General features: G+C 42.6%; 1 protein-coding gene across 2 annotated transcripts; it reads left to right on the forward strand.

The window, feature by feature from the left end:
* Positions 1–965: 965 nt before the first annotated feature.
* Positions 966–8,745, forward strand: LOC140999617 (YTH domain-containing family protein 1-like). Of its 2 annotated transcripts, none has more exons than XM_073470109.1 (6): positions 966–1,401; positions 2,242–2,266; positions 3,922–4,001; positions 4,527–6,167; positions 7,013–7,057; positions 7,287–8,745. In XM_073470109.1, the coding sequence occupies exons 1-6, from the start codon at positions 1,375–1,377 to the stop codon at positions 7,311–7,313; spliced, it is 1,845 nt and encodes a 614-aa protein (XP_073326210.1). In that variant the 5' UTR covers positions 966–1,374; the 3' UTR covers positions 7,314–8,745. The 2 variants fall into 2 exon arrangements, with proteins under 2 accessions (XP_073326210.1, XP_073326211.1); XM_073470110.1 differs by having other exon boundaries at positions 1,288–1,401; positions 4,527–6,158; positions 7,287–7,401.
* The last annotated feature ends 10,054 nt before the right edge of the window (positions 8,746–18,799 follow it).

Consider the following 18,799-nt stretch of genomic DNA (forward strand, 5'->3'; position numbering starts at 1 on the left):
CAATATCTTTACTTTTACTCAAGTATGACTTTTGGGTACTGACCCTACAAATGTTGACTCTACTCTGTCCCTGCGATGTGTGTTTGAGTCCTCAGGGGCCCTTTGCGTTCAAGGATGAAGGATGAAGGAGTTAAGTAGTTTTAAACATTAAATAATAAAGCGTGCAATCGTCGAGGTTCAGGGTGTAGCTACCCTTTTCTCCGTGTTTGTGTGCGCTCCTTGATGACTTCAATCACAACATTTCAGTGATTGCACGTTATAGTGAGACACGAGAGCCAGCAATTAGCACAAAACAAAAGAAAAAACAGTGAAGTCTAAACATAGTCTATCTAATATGTCAGTGTTGATGATCAGCTGTAAACAGAGGGGTAAAGGTTTGACCTTTGGCAGAGTTTAGGGGGTTGTTGTTGCATCGTGGCTGCCTCCTGGTGGTGAAAGGGAGCACTGCACTTTACTGCAGGCCAGAATCTAACCATGGCTCCAGAGCTGCTCATGTTTCAGCCATTGATATCCTTGATTTGCAAAAAAAAAAAAAAGAGCTGGTTGGGCTTCAAAATGTGCAACGCTGAAGTTTATAGGAGTGTCATCTTTTCCATTCCAGTGAGCCTCACATGAGGACTGCACTGAACTGAACTAGTCTCAGATGTGATCGACCCTGCAGATAAACCACACACAGTCTGCTGATAGAGCCCGTGGCATGTGCTGTTCACCACCACCAGCAGCACAGAGAGACAGCAGCAAGAGTGCATTCAACTTTTAACTGAAGTCAGATTTTTATTTTTTTTTTTTTTTTTTTTTTTTTTAAGAGTTGGCTCCACTCGCTGTTTTTGTATTAAATCGCAGCAGACATTAGCCACTTTGTAAAAAAATAAAATAAAATATATAAATAAATAAAAGGATGATCCAAAGTTTTGCCACCCCGCGGGGAACGACGCGAACTGCAGCGGTGGCTCGAAGCCCGGATGGAGCAGCAGCCATTGGGGAAGTGTACAGGGCTTTAACGTAACTGTGGAGGGCTCTCTCTCTCTCTCTCTGGAATAATAAAGACAAAGTAAAAGGCGGCCGAGGAAAGACACATTCAAGATCCGCAACATCCGCTCGGCGACACACAACATTAACTTGAAAACCTGTACCGGGACTTGACTCTTTTCGGGGCACGGTATCCGAGGCGACAGACTTGAACTGTGGAAGTTGGGATACGTGCACACAGCGGAAAATATACAGCTGAGCCTGCGCTACAACTGCTAGCCACACGCTAAGCTAGCCACATAGCTAACTGTAACTGAGCTGTGAACTTGCTTTTCAAATCACGGGGCTTGAAATCCAGTCACAAGCCCAGGCTCTGTGAGAATCCAGGGACTTGCTTAATGAATTATGTCTGCCACAAGCATTGACCCTCAGGTAGGAAAGGCCGATGTACCTCGCCTGTGAAGAGCTTGCAAGCTAGCTACCTGCTAACGTTAACGATTTACTGGGCTACGGCTATTCCTCGGAAGTGCTAGCTACCCGCTGAGGTTGGCCGGTGCATGTAGCTAGCTAGCAAGTTAGCTGCATTCCGTTAAACAGCGAAATGTTTTTTACTGGCTTTTCAAGAAAGATGACACTTATATGTTGGCATGCAAACTGTTGTCAAAGGCATTTTGAACCGAGAATATGTGTTTGTGCCACCAACGAAGCAGAAAAAACTCCCCACCTAGCGCTATGGATTGAAAACGTGAATCCTAAAGCTAACGTTAAAATAATTTAACAGAGGCGCAAGCTAACGTAACTTATTCAGCGAATCTTAACTTTCTTTATTGAAGGTGACACAAATATCCACATGGTGTCTAGACCGACTATTAATGCAAACTAAGTTACAAGCTGTATTAACGCTATTGGCGTTTATAAAGCCATTTTAATGAAGGCTAAGTTGCGTTAGCTAGCGAAGTTGTGCGTGAATCAACGCTAGCGTTCGCTGGTGGATAATTTAACCAACTCAAGTTAAACACTTATGTGTGTAACAAATAAATGACATGAACAAATGTGGCACACTTGTGAGTCTGTACAGATTTCACCGTGGAGTAACGTTAGCTAAGTGTTTGCATTGCCTCTCTTCAGGAAGTAGTCTGAAGGATCAGCTTCTGAGCAATAGATTGGTGACATTACAGACTGGACTCCCAACCTGTGTGTGAAACCTAAAATGACCTGGAAATAACCATGTGGTCTCCTTTTGCTTCTTTTCATGACTCAAAATGGATGCAGAGATCAAAAGGACAAGCATCTAAAGGTGAGCTGTGGCATCATACAAGACTGAATCAAGATCACTTGTTTGGATATCTGTTAAATCTGGGCCTTCCTTTTACCACTAAATCAGCCCTGCATGCACACATCCATCTGTCTCTGAGACGCACCACTACCAGGCTACACAATGTTTTGGGAACAAGATTAAACACAATGTGCTGCTGCTGCAATCCTTCTTTAAATGAAACTTTAGAGAGGGAGATGAGAAGTTAATTTGCCAGTATCTGTGCACTACCTAACCATAATCGGAGGGCAGTATATTTCCCTTAAATAACTTGGCTGACTGTATTGTGAATGTGTTCTTCAGAAGGTTAATATGACACAAATAATACAGGTCAGGGGTTGGATGATTGAAAAATGAGGGTTCCCACACGTCCTGGAAAACCGTTGACCACTTTTCCACACGTAACCTGAGAGAGACTACAGAGTGTAATAGTATATAATCATGGATTGTATGTATTATAATATACTATAATACAGTATAGTATTTTTTTCTTAAAAGGAAACTAGTCAGTAGTTTTAATAAGACACTTCTTATTTTCTCTTTTGTGTGTTTACTGTTGCTCTGTAATGAAGCAAAAGTCATTTTTTTATCCGATTAATCGATAGTTAATTAATAGTCGATGGCTGCCGCCCGAATAAAGACTGACCTCCTCTCAGCACCTGTGATTGACTTCCAGCATTCCTGGCTATTGATGTTCAGGCAGCAATGGATGATATATTAAGGGATTGGGGTTATAAATTGATTGATTGATTAAGGAACATATTAGTGTATAAGTGCAATCCCCGTCTGTAACACCAGCTAGATTGTCACTAAAAATGTCCTGGAAAATTATCTCCAGAAAAGAGTGGGAACCCTGAAAATGTGTGCTCATTGAGGTAGGGCGTCCACCAGGTATTTAAAAGGGCAGGTGGCTCATGGGAAAAGATGATACGATGACCGTGACGCTTTTACTGCACAAAAATCATTTTCCAAATTTGGATAAATGTTCGGGCTCTTGCTCGATCCTCACCTTTTCACAGTATGAACATCGCTTTGCTCACATAACACGGTCCAATGAGTTCACTGGTGTCTGCTCCTCACAAACATTAGTGTTGGCAACCTTGTTGTTATAGCCACGTAATTGTATTTTTTTATAATCCTCAAGTCATCTTTGATTTACTGCCGTTGCTGGAGGAGGTGGGGTGACTGGCAGGCCTTGACACACTCTTTACTTGCAGGTCTGGCTGGCAGCAGGCCACAGGTGATTCACCTCCAGGATAGGCTTGTCAAGGGCCACAGGGCTTTATGGTTTAACTTTGTTGGCAGAATATGTACTCATGTAAGAGGGACAGATTTGAGTACTTAATTGGTTGTTGATCCTTTGATCGATGAATAAAACGTAATGTACTACTAACATATAAATCAACCGGTGTGTGTTAAATATTTTAATGGCATTGTCATCATAGGGTCGTTGTTTAAATCTCGTGTGTGTAGTGTTTGAGCTCACCAAATGAAATATGCAATATAATGATTTTAGCGTAGGTTACCACATTTCAAACTCACACAACTATAGCTATCTATTTCTTTAATAAAAAACACAAGTCTAATCCATACATGTATATTTAAATGTACATTAATGTAATGTTGTTTTGTTGCAGTGCAAAATGGTTCACTACATCAGAAGGAGACTGTCCATGACAATGACTTTGAGCCATACCTCACTGGTCAATCAACTCAGGTAAAGCCCAAAATCTCTCTCTTAAAAAAAAATAAATTGGCAAGCAAATAATGAAAAGATGCAAATTAAGCATAGATGGATTAGGAATAGATCATATGGCTTGAATCAATGTCACATTATCTGTGACATTACATTTTTATAATATTTTCATTATCAGTGTATGTGACAATAAGGCAACTGTGTGCCCAGTAATAAAACAATGATCCAAAGCACTGAGCTGTGTACCACTGTTGAGCTTTACAAAACTACTGAAATGTTTAAAACATAAATTTAAACTTTTGTTGTTGTTTTTACAACAGAAATGTGTAGAAACATAATCGTTTCAGCAGAGTTGTATTCTGATAAGTTATTTAATTCCCAACCCTTAAATGAATGCAATTTCTGTTAGTCAGTCTTGTTAATAGTTATTGTTTATAGAATAGGAGATTCAAATTTATAGATTTTTATCAAATGTTTAGATCTGATTTAATTCAAATTGTAAGTCGCTTCCTAATGTTGTGATTCTGCTGACCTTCATTCATCCAGAACAACAGCTACCAGTCCATCACCGACCCCTACCTGTCCAGCTACTACGCCCCCTCCATTGGATTTCCATATCCCCTCAGTGAGGCTCCCTGGTCCACAGGTGGGGACCCCCCGATTCCATACCTGACCCCCTATGGACCCTTGAGCAATGGAGACCATCACTTCATGCCAGACACAGTGTTTGGCCAGCCGGGGGGCCTGGGAAGCAGCATCTACCCCCACAGGTTTAACTTTTTCCCTGAAAACCCTGCCTTCTCTGCTTGGGGCACAAGTGGCTCCCAGGGCCAGCAGACTCAAAGTTCAGCCTATGGTGGCAGCTACAGCTATCCCCCCAGCTCCCTTGGGGGCACCCTGGTGCCTGATGGTCAGACTGGCTTTCACAGTGACACCCTCAACAAAGCCCCTGGTATGAACAGCCTGGAGCAGGGGATGGTCGGCTTGAAGATCGGAGGGGACGTCACTGGCCAGGGGTCTGGAGTCAAGGCCGTGGGATCTGTGATTGGTGGACCTGCAGTGGCAGCCGCAGGGAATGGAGCCACACCTATTGGAATGCCTCCACCGAAACCCACCTCCTGGGCTGCCATTGCCAGCAAGCCCGCCAAACCGCAGCAGCTGAAAGCTAAGGTGAAACCAGGGATGCCCAATCCAGGGGGAGCTCTTCCTCCACCACCCATCAAACACAACATGAACATTGGGACCTGGGACAAGGGCCCAGTGACTAAAGTAGCCACAGCTCCACTGCAGCAACAGCAGCAGCCTCTTGGCCTACTGCCACCTCAAGGCCCCATGCAGCAAGGACCCATGCAGGGTCCCCCTCAGTCTATGGTGCAGCCCCAGATGCAGCCTATGGCCTTACAGCCCCAGCCCCCCCATCACCAGCACCATCAGCCACCACCTCAGCCCTACCAAAACCACACCCAGCCCCCACAACCCCAAACCCGTTGGGTTGCCCCGCGCAACCGTAACCAAGGCTACGGGCAGGGTGGTCCTGGCCAAGACGGTAGTGGTATGATGGGTATGGTTGGTGGTGGGAACAGTGGACCCCTAACTTCTGCCAGCCAGGGACCTGGTGCGGAGTCCCACCCAGTGCTGGATAAGCTGCGTGCCTCCCATAGCTACAACCCCAAGGACTTTGAATGGAACCTGAAGAACGGTCGCGTTTTCATCATAAAGAGCTACTCCGAGGACGATATCCATCGCTCCATCAAGTACTCCATCTGGTGCAGCACGGAGCACGGCAACAAGCGGCTGGACTCGGCCTTCCGGGCCATGAATGCTAAAGGTCCTGTGTATCTGCTGTTCAGTGTCAACGGCAGCGGTCATTTCTGCGGTGTGGCAGAGATGCGCTCACCAGTGGACTATGGCACCAGTGCTGGTGTTTGGGCACAGGACAAGTGGAAGGGCAAGTTTGACGTGGACTGGTTGTTTGTAAAGGACGTGCCTAATAGCCAGCTGCGCCACATCCGCCTGGAGAACAACGACAACAAGCCGGTGACCAACTCCCGTGACACCCAGGAGGTTCCTCTGGAGAAGGCGAAGCAGGTGCTGAAGATCATTGCCACCTACAAACACACCACCTCCATCTTTGATGACTTCTCCCATTATGAGAAGAGGCAGGAAGAGGAGGAGGAGGTGCGCAAGGTGGGTACAGCCACCTGTTTCTTACCTTTTTATACACCACAAATGGGGCTGGGCAATATGGCCATAAAGTATTTTCATATATGTCAGGACTAGGTGATAAAATCAAATACCTTCATATCAGTATTGTGACAATATTGTAGTGATTACTATTGGTACTTAACATACAACACAAAGTATTAACTCATTACATTTCACATTTTACATTTTTGAAAAATAATCATCAGTAATGTAGACATAATGACTAAGTAGGTAAAGGCAGGTATTAGAACAAGAACAGTCTTGTAAGTTGAGAAAATGTCATCACTTTATTGTAATGCAGCATAAAAGCAGGAAAAGACAACATTTATAACATTTATATCAGGATGTAACGATATCCAAAATTAATGATGACATTAGGGCTGCACAATTAATCACAAAATAATAAAAATTGCAATATGACTAAGTGCAATATCCAAATCGCAAGAACTGCAATTATTGTATAAAGGTAAAATGTGTCACAAAACAGTGTTTTAATGAGATGCTCTGGCTCACAAAGCTTTTTATCCAGATGTAACACAACATGTTTGTTTGGCAGAGACCGGGAGAAGTGCAAATGAAATGAAAATTGTGATGTAAAATGTAATCATCCATAATAATCATGAATCATAATCGCAATATCTGTCAAAAATAATCCCATCACTTTTTGACCATATCGTGCAGCCCTAGATGATATAAAGTCTCATATCAAAATACTATATTGTTAAGTTGCCCAGCCCGAACCAGAAATATGTATTTGGCACCTTGGATGCAGTTTGAGAGACTAATTCTTGTTTGCTCTGTTTCTTCTTATTTGCTCCCTTTGACAGACCTTTGAACCTCCTCAGATACAGAACCGCTCTCGGTTGGATCAGGTAAAGAACTGTCATATTTTCTCATTAGTGTCAGTGACTGTCCCAGGTGCATTGACGGCTTTTTCTGATTGCTTTTGATGATTGCTCTTGATTGTTATTCACATAATAAAAATGAAATTTTAGATCACTACTTAAATTAGATAAATGTGGAACAAAGTCACACACACAGTTTCTGTGCTTTTATGTAACTGTGTGTCTAATGTTATTTTTTTGTTCTTTTTCCCAACAGGAGCGCCAAAACAGGAATAAACAATAGAAGACATTTATCCTTGGCTTGATCAACAGTTACACTAGGACTTTTGATTTAAGAGACAGAAGAATATGAAAATGCAACCAAGCCCTACATTTTTTTTTTTTCTATTTAATCCTGGCGAATCTCTGCCATTGTTGAGACTTGTGCTTTTTTTGCCCCATGTACCACCCACTTCTTGTGCAGGGATAACAAGCTGATTTAATGTATTACCTAGCCACCACCACACTCTTTATTTGAGGTTTTTTAGACATTTTTCTTCCCGTTCCATCTCGTACTCTTCTCTCAACAGACTGGTTTTCTCCCTCCTGCCCCCACCCCCCCCCTCCTCTTTCCAATTGAATCAGGGTTTGACTGCACCATGGAGAAAAAATCTGCCACTTTATATTTCAGTACAATCAGGAACGGATGTGTCCTGCCCCTGTTTGTCCATTTGGGGGCAACATTGCCATGCTTCAGAGGTTTAACTGTGCCAACAGGGTTGGAGGATCCCAAAGGCAATGTAGGACTTGGATCTGTGCGATAATAAAACTTCAATGGTTTATCTATTTTTCATTCAGATCGACAAAATCTCTATTTTTTGGCTTACTACTGACAATTTTCATTTCAGAAACCTGTTTTCTGGAGCCTTAATGTTTTTTTTCTAATTATTGGTGACTTCTCAAAAGAACTGCTCAAACAGTGACACTGCTGGAGAAATCAGGGATAGTGTGAAGTCACACGGGACTCGAGACATTTCTGAGGAGGAATTGCAAAGGCCTCTGGGAAAGAAATAATGGATGTGTCCTCCACAACCAGAACTCTCACCATTTAAGTCAAAAATTGTACTATTGACATCCTTCACGCCCCTCTGCTTTGCTTTCTTTTGATGTTTGTCTTGAAAGGGGTCTTTTGTATGTTTGATCAGGAGATTCTGCTTGTGTACGCAACCCAGTCTGAGAGAATTGTCGCATCCACCATTTTAAATTGTTTTATAATCAGAGTTATGTAATGATGTAACTACTACATTGAATGAATTGTTGCTTTTGCGTTTTTTTTTGTTTTTTTTTTTTGTTCCACAAAATGGGGGGGAGGGTTCACGTAATTGTCCATTCACCATCATTCTGTCTTAATCCTGTTTTTTTTTTTTTTTTTTCATTGAATTTGGTTTTGCTAAGTCTATCATGTTGGTCGTAATGCTAAGCTTTAACGTAGGAGCCTATATATTCATGGAGAAAGCCTAAAAATGTATAACCTAAAAATTAATGTAACTGATTTACTATCGAGTAAGAAAAAAAACATAAGAATGAAATGTGGTTTCTGTGTGTTTTTTGGTTGTTGCAAAAAAAAATAGTTTGTTATAGACTGAAACCATTGATTATGATGAAGTACTTTCAGGTCTGTTAATGGATAAAAAAAAAAAAAGATTGGATATTAAAAAAAGGAAACGTCACTAATAGATGTGTGTTCCCATGCATGGCAAGCTATAATCTAGAAAGTCTGCTGGAAAACAAACGATTATCCACCCTGCAGCTCGTCTGTGAGGTGAGAGTGGTGATGTTTAACAGTCCTTTAAAGGACGGGGCTCCCCCTGTTCTCGTCAGTCTTTTCAGAGCGTTCAAAGCCAGAAATCAATTTTTATTTTTTGTTAGTGTTTGGATCATCGGGCTCACTCCTCTTGATTAGTTTGAAAGTGTCACTCCAGTTGGCCTGTTTTTTGGATTGTGGGGTTACCGTGATGCAGACGGGAGTACCGCCAACTGACTCGGTTTCTCTTTCATGTAGAGGTTTCTTCTCGTTTTGACTCTTTTTGTGTATTTGATGTAGCATCATGGTAACGTAAATCAAATATTTCAGATCCCGATTCGCAATTTTCTTTTGGTTTGGTCTTTCTGTCAGGTGTGCTCTATGATCTATTTTGGTTCTGTCACATTTTTACCCCTTTATATCGTTGAGATGGCAGAAGTGCTGCACTTTGCTGAGTTCACTCGAGTGTGAGAATGAACCGCTGGCTTCACACATTTCCAGATGTGTGAAGCTGCATTTTTAAACCCTGGCCAGTGTAACCCCTTGTACTGATCTCTAACAGGATCCTTTGTTCATCTCCCTTTCCCCCCCCTACTTTAATCAATAGCTAGGTTGATCCAAGCAATATAAGGTGAAAACGCCCTTCACATGTTTGCTTTCACCAACGCCGCTCTCCCCAACTAGCGTAGAGTCGGGGGGAGGTGAGAAGCTAAAAGGATGCCACCGAAGACTTGAGTCGCAGCCACAGCCATCTTTTGCCTCAGGAAGCATGAACAGGTTGTGATTACAGTACAGGGCTTACATGCACGTTTAATGACAATGTTTGTTGCAGTAGAGGGATGTCAGGTCAGCCATGAAAGTATATGTATCAACACCACAGAAGGATTAATGAGATGAAACTATTAAATAAACATTGATTATCTTCTAGACCACACTTGTAGTGGGAATAACTTGTTCAGAAGATCTATCTTGGTTTTTCTTTATAGAAGAAATCAAGCCTTAATAAACTGTCCATTCAGAAACGACTTTGTCTTGATCTCGTGAATTCTCTGTCAGTGAGTAAACAGCCATCTTTAGTGACCTTATACAGAGAGGGGAAGCTCTGCAGGGCAGCCCAGTGTTTAAATGTCAACGAGAGGTTTTCTTAGCTCGAATTGTTTCTTTCCTGTTTTGTTTTTTAATCGTGGTACTACAGTCGACTATACTGTATCTGTAAATATAACTATCGAAGCACAACAGGATTTGAGCGCACGAATGGGAGTGCTGCTGCCTGAGGACAAAGTTTATGTTTTTAAAATGTGTAAAGTAGGTAGAAAATGGCATATTCTTCAAATAAAAGTGCAGATTATTAAAACTAGTGGCTTATTTAGCTTTCAAGGCTTTAGGTTTACATCCATGTACACTTTTTCCAAAATAACCCAGTTCTTTAGCCTGAGTGTGCCCTGTACCCATCCTGTTTTAGGCACTGAGAGAGTTATAATAGTGTGAGCACAGAGAATAAAATATATTTGTTGCACAGTGGTCAAAAGATTTGCTTTTCTTTCCTTGACAGGAGCTCTCCGTGGTGCTGATTCCATGATTTGGAGGAACAGCTGGTGGCATGTTCCAGTCACATAATGAAGTTAGGAACAATGTCTCCCTGCAAAACTCTGCAAATGATCTAACGTGACACATTTGACTGTAAAATAATACAACAATTTTTCCCTCAAAACGATTTACACGCCTCCAAATGTGAAAAACATCACCAGGGTAGTTTGTCGGATCTGGTGCAAAAAGTAATCGAGCCCCAATCCTTCCATCTGAAAAATTAGTACTGCGTTCATGGTGCAAAGATGGCATGACCGCAGTGTCCGGTTCCACATAAAATAATCACAAGAACAAGCAGAAAACTCAGTGCAGCTCAGCCTTTATTTGTCGTCACATCATTTACAAAGCATGCATCCATACTGAGACATGAAATAGGCACGCGAACATCACATTCAGGCGATCTGGAGCTCAGTGTGGACACCCTACAGTGAGGCATCTGTATGGGGCCCAATGCTAAAAAATCTTGACTACATAGAGACATATATTTGGGTTATTTATGTTTATATATTATTGGTTGTTTGCAATCAAATTCCATATCATATTTGGACTTGAAGTCACATGAATTAATGCTGTAAGACAACTTTTGACGAATGCTATTACTTGAGGTTAATTTGATCCAATTTGTTTCATACTAAATGTATTTTTTGTCATACATGTGTGTTGGAGAGCAGGTCATTAAAACCATTCTCCTCTGCGCTGAATTTTAAATATCTTTCCTTCATCCCTGGCATGTTTAAAAGGAGAATGAAAGCCGATCGAAAGAGTGTTTTTCTTTTTTCATTATTATTATTATTTGTTAACTCTAAATTGATTTAATGGATTTACTGTTGAACCAAGTCAGATGGCCTTGGCTTGGCTACAGCTTCAGCCATGCGTTGTCAGAAGCACGCCTGTAGGTGGCATTGAATCTCTCACATTTCTATACATTGACTCCATCGTGCTAAACACTGCAGCCACCGTCACTTTGGATCCCATCAAGGCTGCTAAGCCTGTGCTGTAGGCCCCGAAGGCTCCTGTGAGCCCCACAGTGAAGGTGTGGTGGACTGGAGCTTCTTGTCCTATTTTTTCTTATGACATAATTTATTATAGAGAGATTTCAACTGAGGCTGTAGCCTGCAGAGAGAGAGAGAGAGAGAGAGAGAGAGAGAGAGAGAGAGTGTGTGTGTGTGTGTGTGTGTGTGTGTGTCCCTGGAACATTTTGTGAAATATCTCAAACAGTCACAATAGGACTGTAGAAGACTCTGGAGACCGCACACAGGCTCCTGGAGAGGAGGGTTTAGCGTTAATGCGCTAACAGCGGCGGATGTTTCCGTTGTTAGACGACGTTTGGCTGCGTAATTTGGAGGCAGGCTTTGCGGCCGGTGCATCACAAGCATTAGCCTTATGTTCAGTCGACATTTTAAATATAAATATGGATTGTATTTTATATTTTATGTGTAGTTAACCTTTCCCATCTTTAAATTAGTTTACCAAATGCCTGACTTTAAACTGATTTTTACTCCGAGGGGATAAACAGAACTGCGTACTTAAAAAAAAGAGAAGAAGAAGCCAGCTCCTTCCTTTCGCCAGGTCCTAAAATAAAAAAAATTGTTTAAAGGATACCATTCATTTTAATCATTCCCCAAATGTTTGCTGTAAAACCCAGAGGTAGGCCATTGACCCCACTTGGCGAGAGTCCAATTGCGTCGTATTCTGCGTGAGGCGTTCAAACCTTTCTGGATAAATCGGACAAGACAAACATTTTTTATAAAACACACACATTTCTGACTAAAAACGTCATATAAACGTTGACTGGATGTAACCTGGTTTCATGCTCATATAGCCTATTAAAGTACGCATTGCGCCCACCCATTCAAAGCAACTCACACACACATACACTTATAGGCACGCGTGCTCACACACACACACACACACACACACACACACACACTCACGCGCAGTTGAATGACAGTACAGCAGTCAGCTTCATCCTGCTGCTATGTTTGGCAGCCAGGCCCTGTTTCTGCAACGTTAAGGGTCAAAGTAGTAAACGATAAAGCCTGCGGCCTGATGAAATAACGAAGAGGTAGAAACAAAAAGAAAAAAAAAAAACGTGAAGCATGACGCTGCGAGCAGATTCCTCTCTTGGCATTCACCGCGTGCCTTAATTGTATGGACATTAAATCAAGGTCCGCTGTGAACACGCAGAGTGACAACCCTGGAAGAAGAAAGTCGCCTCCTCACCCTGCCGATGGGGGGAAAGCAGGATGAAGCCCAGCCAGCAGCCTCTAACCCCGTCTGACTTCCACACGCTCAAAAACCTCCAGCATCTGCCGCCAAGGAGGACGCAAGACTGCATGACTGCGATTTAAGTGCAGCTCCCGTTTCCGTGCGCGCGCCCGAGCTCACACACACACACACAAATCTGAAAGCCGATTTTGCAACACAATCACGCGCGCACACACACACATGCAGACACACACGCACACATACGTCTAAAGCCGATTTATAGCCTACACCAGCAGTAATACGCGCGGCCACATTCCTCTCCTGCGCGTCTTTGGATATATTGATATCACTGCGCCATAAACCCAAATCAGCACACAATCAAAGGCTGTGATTGTGAGGAAACGCTTTGCTACCTGATCGACCTCGTTACTAGCATAGCTTTCACAAAAAACACCTCTCCTCTCTAATTCCGTGGCTGTGCGTCTTTACGCATCTCCTGGCGGGTTACCTCGCACAGAATGACAGCTGAAGCCACTCGGGCTCTCGCTTTGTCCTTCACTCAATAAACCCCCCACTCAAATTTACAACATTAGCCTGACACCCCCCCACCCCCCCACCATCCCACCTCCCCAAAAAAACAGAAAGAAAGAAAAAAAACCCACACAAAGACAACAGTGGAAAGCAGAAGAAAGCAACGGTGGCAGCACGTCACAAGGCTATTTGTTTGAAGTCGTACATCCCACTGCGAAGAGTACAGTATTCTCCATTTAACTTGGCTTGAATGCAGTCCCCCCGACTGGTCCACCACGATCAACGCCCTCGGACAAAACGCGCGATGCTTCCTCTCTCCTCTCATGCAGCTGACAAACTAAAGATGGCTAGTTTTTACACTACTGTATTATCTGGGTGAAAGAAAAAAAAGGGGGAAAAAAGGAAAAACCAGGCACGTCGTTGATGATGCGCCACACTAGCGTCTCCCTACAGCTCGAGCAGTCGGGAGGCTGATTTTCTCGCGTCTGAGGTGGAGGGGGAGAGAGAAAAAAAATGGCTTCATCGTCTTCAGAAAGGTCCTCTCTCTCCCACCAAGAGTCAGCCGGTTCCTTTTGCTTCGTGTCTTTTTAATCTGACCCATTTCAGGCGCAATCCAGCCCTGGATGCATGCCCCCCCCTCCCTCCTCCTCCCTCTCTCTCCCTCTCTCTCTCTCTCTCTCGGGCTGTGTGATCCACTGTCTCCCGGATTAGAGCGCCCCTCTCTTCCCATCCTAGACAATTGCGAGTCTCTGCTGATTGGGCTTCAGCGCAAGAGGATTACATGGGCGCACAATGACGTCATGGCCCGGGGCCCAAGCCCCCTCCTCCTCCTCCTCCTCCTCCTCCTCATCCCCCCCCATTAAAACCAAATCCTCATCAGCCCCAAATGTCCTTGAAACCACCGGCCTGACTTTCTGCAGCGCGTCATGCATGCATGCATCGGGGCTGCTTATACCTACAGATAATGGCTGAAGCGACGCTCGGCTGTTTACTCACAATTTAATGCAGCCCGCACTGACAGGGAGCCAGAATAACATGGCAGCTCCACCGTCGCTCTCTGAATAACAACACCTTGAAGGTTTTCACCTCGGCAGGTGCATGTCCAGCGGCTAACTCTGCTACAAACCGAGGCTAAATAAAATGGTGGACAGGCTCAACTGTGAGGCAAAAATAAAGTTGAACCCACGTCCAACACCCAAACACAACCTTCAGGCCTCTACACCGACATTACACCAGGATGTAACAGCAGCCACAAAAATAAAATAAAAAGAAAGGTGGATGAATTCTACTTTTGCTTTCTGATCATCCTGTCGTAAATAAATTAACCCTTCACTTCACTGCATCCTGGTGCAGACTGGCCCACATCACCATTTCCCCTTCTTGGTACCAAACCTTGTATGCATCGTGCACGTGAAACTGTTTGCTTTCCAGCCAAATCTGCAACAGATTATCCTGACGGTGCTGACGGTTATTCTTCTGAGGCCTGTGGTCCCAGATGGTCTGAGCTGAATCCATATGCTGCTGCAGGGTTGGATATTTTGCGTAAAAGGTGAAGCTAGAAACATGCTGTTTATGATACGTTATGCACCACTGTTAGGAAACCCCTGTAGTCTAATTGATTATGATATAAATACAATAGTGTAGTCCTCTCATGGGCCCTGACTGTGGACTAAACAATTAATTTTCAAGTGTCTGCTTTTTTGGTGCACCTTAATTACTGTGCTTTTATTTTGCTAAATGTCTAAATAGATATGTTGCTTGTTGCTTCCATGTCAGGGCTCAAATCCCAATAATAATTTTACTAACAATAAATCTCATCAATTTGACTTGTCAACTCAGATATCTGGCCTCTTATTTTCCCCCCCCATTTTTCTTATTTTAAAATTATTTCGCAAGTTGCACCAAATGTGGGCCTGCATCACCAATTTGTATAAGTGCACCTTGGCTTAATTTGATCGTTTCCCTTTGAACAGATAAGTCACACATTAACGCTGCCATAAATCTACAATTCAACACTGTTCCAATAAAAATCCTACAGGAATATATTGATTTCTGTCCCGGAAGAAAATGTCATTGGATTTTCAAATGTTTCTCCCTCCTTCCGTAGCTTGAGTCTACCTCCCACTGTTGGCTGAACAAAGAGATGGAGAGGAGGGACCGTCAGCGCCGTTTAGGACGCTTCCCTTTCACTTCTCGATAACTGAGCCTATAGAATCGCAAATGTGCTCCCTTTCCCCAAACAAATGCAATTATTAACTATTTTAACAGACATGCCTATTGTCTCGCATCGGCCTGCGTCGCAATCTGCATCTCAAAACGAGCTTCCTGCATTTACATCACTGCAAGTCAATTCACTAATGCAAGCCATTTGTTAGGCTTATAGCTCGATTGGTTCCCCGTTGCCAAAAGAAAAAAAAAAAAAAAGGAGAAAAATGTAATAACCCAGCCTGCATGGCGGCCACCTGCTACAGGAGAAGCGTCCTCTGTCCAGATATAGCCTATACTGATAAATCCACGCTGGCTTGGACTCAAAATCCTTTGTTCAGCGTCTTACTCTCGTCGTTGCGGGTATCCTCCATGCACCATACTGTGGCTCCACCGCATCTTTCTCTCCATTTTGTGCAAGCGCAGGCCTTCTTCATATCTGTGCAGGAAAAACGCATGCATGCAACGCCTTTAACTCTGGTGGACAAAATAGCCTCCGCGTCTCTCCACATGCACGAAGAAGCAAAGAGAGAGCCAGATTGTGATTTGAATCGCAGTTGCTTTTTCTTCCCCTCATCTCTCCCTCTGCAGAGCTGAGCGGCCTCCACATCTTAAGCTGAATGAAGGGGGAGTTGTCCCTGTGCATTACAATGACATTCAGGCCCCATTCATTCAGCCACTGTCTAACGGTCTTTGGACAGCAAATGCACCCCCATCGGGGGGTCGCAGCCCCCTCATTACACCCCCAATCCCAACACGCAGCCCCCCACAATAGCCCCAACAAAAGAGAGAGGAGAGTCGGCCCCAGTTGTGCGAGCTGCGGCCCCTGGACTTTTTGAGGTACGCTGGGAAAATATCCCTGTGCATTTGAATTACATTAAGGAACGTGCCGCGGTGGAGTTAGCCACCAAAAGCAGCTCAAAACAAATATGTGCACTGTTTATAATTTCTCCCAGAGTATCCAGAGAGCCCTTCTCTGCAGCAGGTGCAGAACTTAAAGTTTAAAAACCAGGTGATGACAAGCACAGCCCCGTCTCATTGTGCCTTGCCATTAAAATGCGCTGCCACTGCTTTTTTTTTTTTCAATCCCAAAAGTTGGCGCAAACATCTGAGTAAAATATGGCGAAGCGCACATAAAGAGAAAAAGCTGCAGGGGCAGGCTCACACTGGACTCCTGCACGATTATGCACAACGCAGGGAAGTTCAGCTGCATTCCCTCTGAGCAAAATCACACCACATATGAGAAAGTGTAATTTAATGTAGAGCAACACATTTGAAAACAAAGCGGAACACGCGCCGTTTACGTCGAAATCTTCTCTAAAAGGTCGAATCAAATCGATGGAGCTCATGAACACATCACAAATAATTTAAATGTGCGTGTTATTAAAAAAATGATGATTTTTTAAATGGAGTTCTGTAACTGTAACGCAGCTCTGTTCACCTGTAAACAAGGGACTGAGCCTTTTGGACTTGGCTCTGTCAGGTCTGTACGCATGTTCATCTTTTTGAGTTTATTTGAATAATTCATCAAATTAGAATATATATTTCTACTTCCACCAATAATAATGGTATTAATAATAATAATAATAATAAAATAATAATAATAATTATCCGATGGCAGGTTAAAATAGTGCACATTGTTGGAGAGATTGTCCCGGTGTGGAGAGCCAACTTTCCCATGGAAATCATACCGATTTCCGAAATGCTGTTGAAGGCCCGAATAGGCACAGCTGGGCATCTGCTTATGGGCCTATTCATCAGGAGGAGGGAGAGGTCAGCGCTGCGTCCCGGTGGGCAGCTCCGCACTATAAGCTCGTTATGGAGATACACAGCTTATAGTTCATAACAGGAGTCTCCTCCAACACCGCGAGTGTAAATAAATCACCTTCATCAGGTGATTTTTGCACGTCAATTAAAGATTTTTGAAGAGTTTAATGAGTCACTTTTTTTTTTGCATCTCATATATTAATTTGCAAAAAAGTTGCGTTATTTATATGAGCTGGATTTTCCTTTTTTCCCCACTTTCTTGGAAAATGCAACTTCTTATTTCCTCGTTTTATTTAGCTTGACTCGCACTTAAAGCAGAATCGTTTCAAAGAGTGAAGGGCTCCAGGGAGAGAAAAAAAATCAAAAGTGTTTGTTAAGCTGTTCTTAAAATGCAGGAAATGTCCTTTAAAACATTGACAGAAGTTTATCAAAGAGAAAAGAAACGAATCTCCGGTGCATTTTTCCCCTAAACCTCCCACACTTTTATACTGGCACTGCTACTTGTTTTGAGAGGCATATAAAGAGGTGTAATTTTGCAAACATTTCTTAAGTGCAGAGAGCCAGAAGGACCCTCTAGTATTGTCCAGGGAGAGAAAGAGAAACACGTTGACAAAGGAATCCATTGTTCTTGGTGAACAATTCAAGGGGCCTAGTAAGCTGTCCTCTACGATCAGGCAGCCGGCCGCTGATTTGAATGCAAGGGGCCCCTCCAGGGAGAAATGGTAATATATGGCAAGATATAACAAACAGTTGCCTATATTATACTGGGCTGTTTCCAGGTCCTGTACACACACATGTGCACACACACAGTAGAAGGAGAGAAGATGGAAGCTGGAGGAAAACTTTACTGTACTTTGGATACAGTGTGTGTGTGTGTGTGTGTGTGTGTTACACCTGCTCTCAGGATAAACCATGCTTTTATTTTGTAGAGGCTCAGTAAAGTTAATGTGGTCCACACGGTCACAGGTAAGCTTGTATTGATGCTATAGCTAAAATTATATTTTTTTTAAAAAATCTTATTTATTCTGCTAGAAAATTAATTTAAATTTAATTCATACATATTATAATTTTCTGTTATTACTTTAATTGTTTCATGGTTCCCATGGTGATGTAGATCTGGTATGAAATATGATGATAGCTAATAAAGTTAAGGCTTTGCTCACATAAGATCAATGTTACGACAGGCTTTTTTCAATATCAATTATTTTAAATTAGTTTAAACTTGCTGATATTTTTTGGTGCTGTTGGAAATTGAATTGTGTTTATTTAATTTTATTTAATTTTATTGTATTTTATTGCAACAAGCTACATGCTCACAATAAAACATCAATTATTTTACACACGTAAAGACACGTAAAATGAGATCAAAGTGTACTGTACGTTCAAAGTTTGCACTAAAAGTCATTTCTGCGTGTTAAAGGCGACTGTCAGTTGAATTTGGGCCGCACAAAGCAGAGTGACCCACAATCCCAAATGTCACTGCTCATCAGTTCACAATGAGAGAAACTGCTCTGCACATTTCTTGAAAGATGGACTGTCACATGTATGTCTCAGAACAATGTCTTGTCCACACAGCACACACACACACACACACACATATATATATATACATATATATATACAGTATATATATATATACATATATATATATATATATATATATATATATATATATATATATATATATA

This window comes from Pagrus major, chromosome 7 (assembly GCF_040436345.1).
Source record: "Pagrus major chromosome 7, Pma_NU_1.0".
Classification (NCBI taxonomy): Eukaryota; Metazoa; Chordata; class Actinopteri; order Spariformes; family Sparidae; genus Pagrus; species Pagrus major.

Excerpts from the sequence above, each read along its gene's own strand:
- LOC140999617 (XM_073470109.1), top strand. The coding sequence starts at position 1,375 with ATGTCTGCCACAAGCATTGACCCTCAG. Across the intron at positions 1,402-2,241 it reads CCACAAGCATTGACCCTCAG|AGATCAAAAGGACAAGCATC; the intron begins GTAGGAAAGGCC and ends AAATGGATGCAG. Across the intron at positions 6,168-7,012 it reads AGGAGGAGGAGGTGCGCAAG|ACCTTTGAACCTCCTCAGAT; the intron begins GTGGGTACAGCC and ends TCCCTTTGACAG.